Source organism: Montipora foliosa, chromosome 13 (genome assembly GCF_036669935.1).
Source record: "Montipora foliosa isolate CH-2021 chromosome 13, ASM3666993v2, whole genome shotgun sequence".
In the NCBI taxonomy this organism is placed as follows: domain Eukaryota; kingdom Metazoa; phylum Cnidaria; class Anthozoa; order Scleractinia; family Acroporidae; genus Montipora; species Montipora foliosa.
The window spans coordinates 38,840,639-38,850,977 of NC_090881.1; the positions used below are offsets into that span (position 1 = coordinate 38,840,639).

The 10,339-nt window shown below is 39.0% G+C and overlaps 1 protein-coding gene and 1 pseudogene across 1 annotated transcript in view; both read left to right on the plus strand.

The window, feature by feature from the left end:
* On the plus strand, window positions 1-500 carry LOC137981955 (uncharacterized; annotated as a pseudogene).
* Window positions 501-5,348: 4,848 nt separating this feature from the next.
* Window positions 5,349-10,339, plus strand: part of LOC137983228 (tumor necrosis factor ligand superfamily member 15-like) — a 6,026-nt gene continuing 1,035 nt past the window's right edge. Inside the window, exons 1-7 of the mRNA XM_068830425.1 lie at window positions 5,349-5,549; window positions 5,628-5,673; window positions 6,693-6,789; window positions 8,783-8,896; window positions 9,658-9,720; window positions 9,817-9,888; window positions 10,319-10,339. The exon at window positions 10,319-10,339 is cut by the window's right edge and continues 49 nt beyond it. Of these exons, the coding sequence (XP_068686526.1) occupies window positions 8,816-8,896; window positions 9,658-9,720; window positions 9,817-9,888; window positions 10,319-10,339 (237 nt within the window). The 5' untranslated portion in view covers window positions 5,349-5,549; window positions 5,628-5,673; window positions 6,693-6,789; window positions 8,783-8,815. The remainder of the gene's footprint in view (window positions 5,550-5,627; window positions 5,674-6,692; window positions 6,790-8,782; window positions 8,897-9,657; window positions 9,721-9,816; window positions 9,889-10,318) is intronic.

Genomic DNA, 10,339 nt, shown 5'->3' on the forward strand with positions numbered 1-10,339 from the left:
ATGCAGAGGAAAGTTGTCAAAATCATTTGTGTTGGAGACTCTACCGGTGGATTGCGAATAAGAACCATGTTTATCAAAGATTATCTCTAGTTGAGGTGTCCCGGGCTTAAATATGAACGTTTTTATTAAAAAAAAGATCAAAAAGTGGAAGACAAGTGAGGAACACGACCCTATTACAATCCGGATACAATTATGGAGATAGCAGAGCCTGAAGGGCTTTCACGTGTGACAAGGGTTTACTGGGAGGAGTTCCAATTTGGCTGACAAAATTTAAGGACGTCTGCCTGTCGATTCCTTGTGTTAACATCACCGATAACATAGGGAAGAAGACAAGACAGTGGATTTAACGCGGCAAGATATTTGAGAGTGAATTAGCGCTGAATTAGTCCTGTGAAGATCGCGGATTTATGGGTCATTTTGAGATCAAGTCACGCGAATGGACACCATATGTGACAAATCCCACGCCTACTCACAGCTCCAAACCGCCCTTGTCAATTTAAGGTAAGAATTAGATGGCTTATATATTCAAGAGAAGAGTCATTTTATCTGCCATATGGTAAGCACTGGAATCGCAGATTACAAAGTGTGCGCACGCGCCCTGCGAAAGGTAACATACATACCTGCATAAACTTTATTTCATCTCGAATTTCAGAATAACTACAACAGCTAATTCATTTACAGCTAAAAAACAAAGCGCATAAAGGTACATAACTAAATACACAATATTTAAAGATATGCTAACTAACAACAAAAGCCGCTGTACAAAAATGCGACCCTCGATTCTCTTTTAAAACCAGTAAACTCAGTGGTACGGGTAAAATCAGGTAGCGCATTTTGCAACTTACATGTAGCTGATACGTTAGAAAAAAAACTAAGATCATAACTGGTTGTTTTAGGTTTATTCAGAGACAGAATTTAATTTCCGCGATAATCATGCATAAGATTTTCAATGCGCGTATTGCATAGAGATGTAGAGTTTGACTTAAGTGGTAAGAGGACAGGTGATCTGCAAATATAAATCTCGTTATTCTCTCATTTACATTATACCGTTTCTTTGACACGAGCTAGATTACAGCGAAATGAAAGCACAACTTTCTCGCGAATTTTCTATGATAAAAACTTGTTCAGAAATCCAGACTCTACGTTAACAGCACACACCAGGCCTACTCCTGAGTATCTGGCTAGAAATCGTTTTCTCTGATTCGATGAGGGCCAGTCTCGTGCTTCTTAAGTTGCCTCGCTCATGCCCAAAAAGAATTCTGGGTAATTCTGCCATTCCATGACAAGGAAACACTCCCCATTCTCATTTCATAGTTTTTTTCATAAGTGTCGGGCCACCCAGACCTACCAGCAAAATAACGCATCGATTGAAGGTTTTAGCTTTCGAAAGTTGCCCAGATTGTGTCAGTAGGTGCTGGAATTCGTCCACAGAAAGGCCAGAGAGACAACTTCACTCCTGAACCGCCATGTTTACAACAGAGCATTTTAGGCGTCCCAGTCTGCATGAAACCATCTCTCGCCTCTGTCTAAGACAAGACCAGACACGTACTGTTCTTACGTTACGTTTATGCCTATAAAATCAACTGAAATGTCAATTGCTGGTTAAAAAAAAAGGGAAGAAAAAAAAAACAGTATTTTTTTTTTTTTTTTGGTGGGCTAGGTATCGAAGAGTCAGAACATTTGCGCATGCGCTGACGGAATGTTTGAACAAGAGAGAAAAACGCAGTACCTCCAGACACCGGCGCTGGAGCGTCGTACCAAACGAGTCATCCCGGGATTTCGGCCCGTGCGATCGCTTTTGGACGCAGTTGGCCCTTCGCTGCTTTCTGCTACCGACCTTGCCTCCCGGTACGGCATTGAGGGAGAGATATGTCGGCCCCTAAACCATATGTGACAAATCCCACGCCTACTCACAGCTCCAAACCGCCCTTGTCAATTTAAGGTAACAATTAGATGGCTTATATATTCAAGAGAAGAGTCATTTTATCTGCCATATGGTAAGCACTGGAATCGCAGATTACAAAGTGTGCGCACGCGCCCTGCGAAAGGTAACATACATACCTGCATAAACTTTATTTCATCTCGAATTTCAGAATAACTACAACAGCTAATAAATTTACTGCTAAAAAACAAAGCGCAAACAGCTACATAACTAAATACACAATATTTAAAGATATGTTAATTAACAAGAAAAGCCGTTGTACAAAAATGCGACCCTCGATTCTCTTTTAAAACCAGTAAACTCAGTGGTACGGGTAAAATCAGGTAGCGCATTTCGCAACTTACATGTAGCTGATACGTTAGAAAAAAAAACTAAGATCATAACTGGTTGTTTCAGGTTTATTCAGAGACAGAATTTAATTTCCGCGAAGATCATGCATAAGATTTTCAATGCGCGTATTGCATAGAGATGTAGAGTTTGACTTAAGTGGTAAGAGGACAGGTGATCTGCAAATATAAATCTCGTTATTCTCTCATTTACATTATACCGTTTCTTTGACACGAGCTAGATTACAGCGAAATGAAAGCACAACTTTGTCGCGAATTTTCTATGATAAAAACTTGTTCAGAAATCCAGACTCTACGTTAACAGCACACAACAGGCCTACTCCTGAGTATCTGGCTAGAAATAATTTTCTCTGATTCGATGAGGGTCACTCTCGTGCTTCTTAAGTTGCCTGGCTCATGCCCAAAAAGAATTCTGGGTAATTCTGCCATTCCATGACAAGGGAAGACTCCCGATTCTCATTTCATAGTTTTTTTTCATAAGTGTCGGGCCACCCAGACCTACCAGCAAAATAACGCATCGATTGAAGGTTTTAGCTTTCAAAACTTGCCCAAATTGTGTCAGTAGGTGCTGGAATTCGTCCACAGAAAGGCCAGAGAGACAACTTCACTCGTGAACCGCCATGTTTACAACAGAGCATTTTAGGCGTCCCAGTCTGCATGAAACCATCTCTCGCCTCTGTCTAAGACAAGACCAGACACGCACTGTTCTTACGTTACCTTTATGCCTATAAAATCAACTGAAATGTCAATTGCTGGTTTAAAAAAAAAAGAAAAAAAAAAAAACAGTATGCAAAATTTTTTTTGGTGGGCTAGGTATCGAAGAGTCAGAACATTTGCGCATGCGCTGACGGAATGTTTGAACAAGAGAGAAAAACGCAGTACCTCCAGACACCGGCGCTGGAGCGTCGTACCAAACGAGTCATCCCGGGATTTCGGCCCGTGCGATCGCTTTTGGACGCAGTTGGCCCTTCGCTGCTTTCTGCTACCGACCTTGCCTCCCGGTACGGCATTGAGGGAGAGATATGTCGGCCCCTAAACCATATGTGACAAATCCCACGCCTACTCACAGCTCCAAACCGCCCTTGTCAATTTAAGGTAACAATTAGATGGCTTATATATTCAAGAGAAGAGTCATTTTATCTGCCATATGGTAAGCACTGGAATCGCAGATTACAAAGTGTGCGCACGCGCCCTGCGAAAGGTAACATACATACCTGCATAAACTTTATTTCATCTCGAATTTTAGAATAACTACAACAGCTAATAAATTTACAGCTAAAAAACAAAGCGCAAACAGCTACATAACTAAATACACAATATTTAAAGATATGTTAATTAACAAGAAAAGCCGTTGTACAAAAATGCGACCCTCGATTCTCTTTTAAAACCAGTAAACTCAGTGGTACGGGTAAAATCAGGTAGCGCATTTCGCAACTTACATGTAGCTGATACGTTAGAAAAAAACCTAAGATCATAACTGGTTGTTTTAGGTTTATTCAGAGACAGAATTTAATTTCCGCGAAGATCATGCATAAGATTTTCAATGCGCGTATTGCATAGAGATGTAGAGTTTGACTTAAGTGGTAAGAGGACAGGTGATCTGCAAATATAAATCTCGTTATTCTCTCATTTACATTATACCGTTTCTTTGACACGAGCTAGATTACAGCGAAATGAAAGCACAACTTTGTCGCAAATTTTCTATGATAAAAACTTGTTCAGAAATCCAGACTCTACGTTAACAGCACACACCAGGCCTACTCCTGAGTATCTGGCTAGAAATCGTTTTCTCTGATTCGATGAGGGCCAGTCTCGTGCTTCTTAAGTTGCCTCGCTCATGCCCAAAAAGAATTCTGGGTAATTCTGCCATTCCATGACAAGGAAACACTCCCCATTCTCATTTCATAGTTTTTTTCATAAGTGTCGGGCCCCCCAGACCTACCAGCAAAATAACGCATCGATTGAAGGTTTTAGCTTTCGAAAGTTGCCCAGATTGTGTCAGTAGGTGCTGGAATTCGTCCACAGAAAGGCCAGAGAGACAACTTCACTCGTGAACCGCCATGTTTACAACAGAGCATTTTAGGCGTCCCAGTCTGCATGAAACCATCTCTCGCCTCTGTCTAAGACAAGACCAGACACGCACTGTTCTTACGTTACCTTTATGCCTATAAAATCAACTGAAATGTCAATTGCTGGTTTAAAAAAAAAAGAAAAATAAAAAAACAGTATGCAAAATTTTTTTTGGTGGGCTAGGTATCGAAGAGTCAGAACATTTGCGCATGCGCTGACGGAATGTTTGAACAAGAGAGAAAAACGCAGTACCTCCAGACACCGGCGCTGGAGCGTCGTACCAAACGAGTCATCCCGGGATTTCGGCCCGTGCGATCGCTTTTGGACGCAGTTGGCCCTTCGCTGCTTTCTGCTACCGACCGTGCCCCCCGGTACGGCATTGAGGGAGAGATATGTCGGCCCCTAAACCATATGTGACAAATCCTACGCCTACTCACAGCTCCAAACCGCCCTTGTCAATTTAAGGTAAGAATTAGATGGCTTATATATTCAAGAGAACGGACGGCATTCGAGTTTTCGTCACATTTCAAATCTGAAATTGGTTTCAAAAAGTATCTTGAAACGACTGTAGCCACTCATTTTAGTGACTTCATTCATAATATGAATGAGCTGTTTTAATCTGCTTATAAGGCAAATCACAGTATGGAAACTGCTCTAAAAGTCTAAAATGACTCGTTGCGTGCTTTAGATGGTCATTGTATTAAAGTTAAGGAAATATTCCAGTTTTGGACAACACTTTTACCTTAAGTTTGAGGCCATTCTGAGCCCCTTGTGTTAAACTTCATTAACGCTTATATTTCTTCTAACGCAAATTGGGCGTCCATGACTCTTTTTCGAAAATAGTATGCGCACGCTACACTTGCCTGTATTCCTGTCGTCCCATTGTGATTAGGCCTCTGGTTCAGCGGCTTGTCGCCTGCAAAGAACCTAGGGTCTAGTAACGCCGGTCACGATAGGTTGGGATGATGCTTCCGACGGAAATGGAAGTTGAAGAAAAAACTTTCATGCTTCCAGTTCTCGACAAGCCAACTCAAGGGGGATTATCTTTTTACTTAATCATGGACTGCGTGGCGGGCGGTATTAAAAGGAAATGACTCCGGAATGATTTTGGCTTCAAAACGATATCAGTTCGCGATCCGACCCATACATTCCGGGTTGTAAGCATTCAAGAAAAAGGAAGATAGAAGAAGGTTGAGACCCTTTTTTGATTTATCAAAGCGTTTTTCATACTTATTGAATAAAAATTATGAATATTTTGATGATTTCAGGGAACTTCCTTAATGTTGCTTTTGGACACTGGTGACAAGACGGAAGGTAAAAATGTAAAATTCCCTTGTTTGTTCAGAAAGGTTAGAAATAAGAAAGCTCAAATAAGGCTGGTGAGATTCCATGCTAAAGTATTTGTGTTATTTGGGTTGTTTTTGGCCTTTATTGTTAGGCTCAAAAATGCGATTTTCTATTCTAAAATCAATTGCAGACGCTGAAAGAAAACGATCCCGTAACGTGAACGTAATTCGCGTCCTATGAATGTAAATTAATTGAATTAGATTGTTTTGTTCCATAATTGTGAGGAGCCAACTAACATTTCCAAAATTGTCGGTCTGCTTTTCAAAGGCCCTTCTCAAATGTTACTTAAGTTTCACCGTTTCACCAATGAAACCAATGAGTATGATTCGAGTATGATTCGAGCGCGGTTTATCATAAAATCGTTAAAAAACCTTAACCTAGGATTAATTTAATCAAAAATTTAAACTGTTCTCGAGAGATTAAATAACATAGTCGAGCCTTTATCCAGTGAACCTAGGAAGTAAGTACAAGAATGTAGCCCTCCTAGAGGACAGCTGAGGGGGGGAGGGAGGGGACTACGTATGTCCGTAGTCTAAATTTCATAACCCGTAATTTCGCGTATGCAGGGAAAGCCATTAGTCTGCTGCACAGCCTCCTCAGGGAGGAGCGTTGCGTGACGGCACTAAACTAGCGAGGCCAAATAGCCTTGTCAGTATTTTCCTATTGTGTTTGTGAAGAATTGTAACGAAAACGTGTGCGGGAAATATGCAAAAATGATTTGTTTGCCTTGTGGATAATCTTATTACACGGAAAGATCAATGCCAGAAGTATTAAATGATAAAAATGAAACATTACTTTTAACAATACTATGTTCCTTCTAAGCCCCAAATTTCATCACAAAGTAAAAATTCCAATTCATTCTGTAACAGGAATCGAAAGAAACTTGTCCCTTTTCAATGTAAATAAAGTATGTCGGTTTAGCTTGTATTTCCGCTTCACAAAATCTCGATGTTCCAACATTAAACCTATTTTACCTTTCTCTTAAGGTTTTCGTCAGTTTTTGTTATATAGTGGAGTTCATCTTCGCCGAGTCTCGAGCGTTTTGCGCCGACAAAGCTGGCCCAGGCTGCACAGTATATTAAGGTGCGTATTTGACTTTATATTTCTAGGCCAGTCTTATGAGGAAAAAAAGTGCCATTTGTATGGGGAAAAATGAGTCCGTGTTAGTTTTGACTCTAAGCGATCTAGCGAAAAAAATAAAGTCATAACAACTTCTATTTCTGCCGGAGAGAAAGATAATAAAGAAATGAAATGAAATAACTATAAATTAGGAACTAAATAAACTTTCGTTATTTTATGGTAATTTGTTACAAATGAAGGTAACCGATGACAAAGCGTTACAGGTATTGTCTTCTTTTTAAACGCTTTCTCCATAGTAAAGTTTCACAGGTTTAGGTTCGAAAGTCCAGCGATAGAAAGCTATAGAATTAGAAAATGAGTTATTCTATTCCTTTAATGAATAAAGCGCTCGTTAATAAAATAGCTTAATAGTATGCCGTCTGTTTTTATGTAACTGGCTTACGAAGAGAGATTCACTCAATATAGTTCCCAAAACACTAATCAGTCACTAATAGCGAAAAATCAGCTAAAAAATGTGGGAACAATAGCTTCACTTATCGCAGTGTGTGTTTTTGGTTGCCTTTTTGTGTACTTTGGGCTTATAGTTCGTATTTCCTTTTATCGAATTATGTAATTTCTGCCTCACTGTTTGGTAGCCGGAGACTCGCCTACTCTAGAGAAACAGCACAAAATAATCAAACATTGATCACAACCGGGGTAAAAATTACTAAAGATAGCTGCTTCTCGAAAAATTGCACCTGTGATTTCATAATTGATAATTAACGTCTGAAACAAGCCCATTTACACCACCATGAAAAGGGAGTGTCTCCTCAACCATCGTTAGAAAGATAGACGCTATCGTTTTAAAAATATAATCTTTCATTGATTGCTTACTTCGGATGCCACAAAATAAATAAAACAAAACAAAGATATTGCAATTTAGTAACATTTCCATTATGCTGTAAAAACGCTGTTGAAATTGTGACTATCATAAAAGGGCCGGGTTAAAATATAGGATATATAAAGAATTAAGTTTGAATCATAGGTTTAAGCAAATCACGGAAGAGGTCAAATTAAAAAGGGTGTTAAAAAGATCTAATGTAGTATTGGCTACCGATCGTTTTAAAGTATTTAAGCCTTATGCAGTCTGTTTATACCAAAGCTAGATAGAGGACCATTTTTCTCAAAAAAGCAGCCTCCAAATTAATAGGACCATTGAATTTTGTTTCATAATTTACGACGAATTTTGACCTATAAAACGGTCAAAGACTAAAAATCAATTTAAATCTTCAAGTTTGTTTTCAGTATCATAAGAAAAGCGTACGAAAAAACACTGAAGTCAACTTATTATATGTAAATTGGATCATGGATTCGATCATCCGTGTTACGGTGAAATAGACAAAAGGAATCTGTTTTCAGTTTTTTTTTGTGGAGATTCAAAACTCAGCCTAACGAGTAGGGTCGTCATATAGAAGGTAAGTGAAAAATATGTCATGTACGTAAAAGTAATTAAACCGGAGCTAATATTTGATCTGTTACTTTGTAGAACTTCCTTACGTAATTTATTGCAGAGGGGAGTATTCACAGACGAAGAAGGACACAAATTGCAAATTGATACAAAATACAGAGGACTCATCTCAGCACACGAAAAAAAGAAGTATAAAATAAACGTGCGATCTAGGTTTTGGACCTGCTACAATTAGACCGAAAGTATAAGGCCTCAGCTTTCCTAATAACACTTTTAGTTTAGGCTTGGACCTAGAAACAGTTGTTATCGGTGGTCAAAGTAGCTGAAAGTGAAGACTCATGGAAAAATTCTGAAACTTGAACGAAATTCAAGTCCTGTTGTATGATCTTATATGAATAATAAATGAGCGCCTCGTCATGATAAGTTATTGCATCATTCCTTGGTGAAAAGTTCTTGTTTTTCTACTCGTCTGGAAAGTAAAAAAACAAAATTAGATAGTATGAATCACCAGTCTGCAGTCCGCGGCTTCATTCTCTAATCACTTTTCAGAGGGTTAATATCCAAGAGCTCGGTGTCAAGATCATGAAGTTCGTGGTTATAATTGTCGCATCAGTTTGTGCCAACTTGTATTTCTGTACGGCGGGAAATACTTCAGGAAATCAAGTAAGATGATCCACCATTCTCTAGTTTTCCTCAACTTAATTCTCTAATTTTATTTTTAAGTTCCATTTTTTTTACGATATTAAGTGTAGTGCAAAGCGGTTTTCCATTACTTACACCCGGGACTTGCATCCGGGTTGATAAAAATAAGAGAGCGAGCAAAGAGTGTTGTGACTGAGTGTTAAGGAGGGCATGAATAAGCTGTGTTCTTTTTAAGCCTTTGTGGCGGGTTTTCTATACTACATATAATCCGTGTGGTAGTATTTGCTTGCCCTTCAGTAATTTCGATAGATAAAAAAAAAAAAAATCGATCGCACGCCCAAAGTGTGATCCCAAAATATTTTAGAGTTGATAAGTTTACTTCGTTTTATTTCAAAAATTAATATGACTGTTAAAGCAGAAAATAATAATAATAACGTTCGTTGAAATCGGTTAAATTTGTTTTACATCATTCCTGTTTTCATCACCAATTGAACTGCAACGAAAACGTTTACGCACTTTTCAGTGCCTAATTAGTATACAATACTATTCCCACGCGCAGCTGATAGGAATAAATTCTTGATTTTTTAGTCCCATAGCATAATCTGTTAACAAAGAGCAAATTTTTGCACCAACCTTCGAATCTGTTGGACATTTTTTACATTTTTCCTAACGTAAAAAATTGATACATTGGAGGAAATCCACAGAACTGAAGTGAATTCACGGGGATTACAAGAAGGTTTCCGAAATCCTCCTTCATTTTTCTTTTTTTCCTTAATTAACAGAAAGCTTGCCCTGATTCTAAGCAGCCAATCACCGTCAATGTTTTCGCAAAAGGAAGCCAAAAGGTAACATACAACCAAACTATACTTATAATACAGACTGTAGTTTTAAAAAAAATGTTGCGCTATCCGCCTAACTTGTCATATGTCATGTATTTTTAGGGTGAAAAAGGTGCGAAAGGAGACACGGGAACCAGTGGGGACAACGGAAGTCCTTGCCAATGTTCCTTACAGGTAAAAGCAACAGTTTAAAAATGAACATTCATGTCCGATTGTCGTGAGTTACCAGTGGCGGATCCAGGGGAGTGGCCCTGGGGGTTTGGGCCCTCTCTCCCTCATTTTCGACCAAAATGAAATTTTTTTGGGAGAGCGACCCCCCGCCGTTATCTCAGGGTCTGGATGACCGCCCCTCATCTGAAGGTCTGGATCCGTCGTTCAGCAGTTTTGTAACAGTAATCCAACAGAAAAGTAAAAGAATAAACAGAAGGAAATCTTCTGAAAACTGTTTGGTTAACGAAACAAGTCAACTTACAGGCCTAGTTCAGTAGCAGCTTTTCTCATAGAACATCAGATAACGACTTCCTTACTTTTGGACTTAAAAATCACTTTTCTGTAATTACAATCGTACGCGCAACACTAATAGATATTGTTCTTTCTTTTGCAGAATCCAAACAAGCCATCTGCT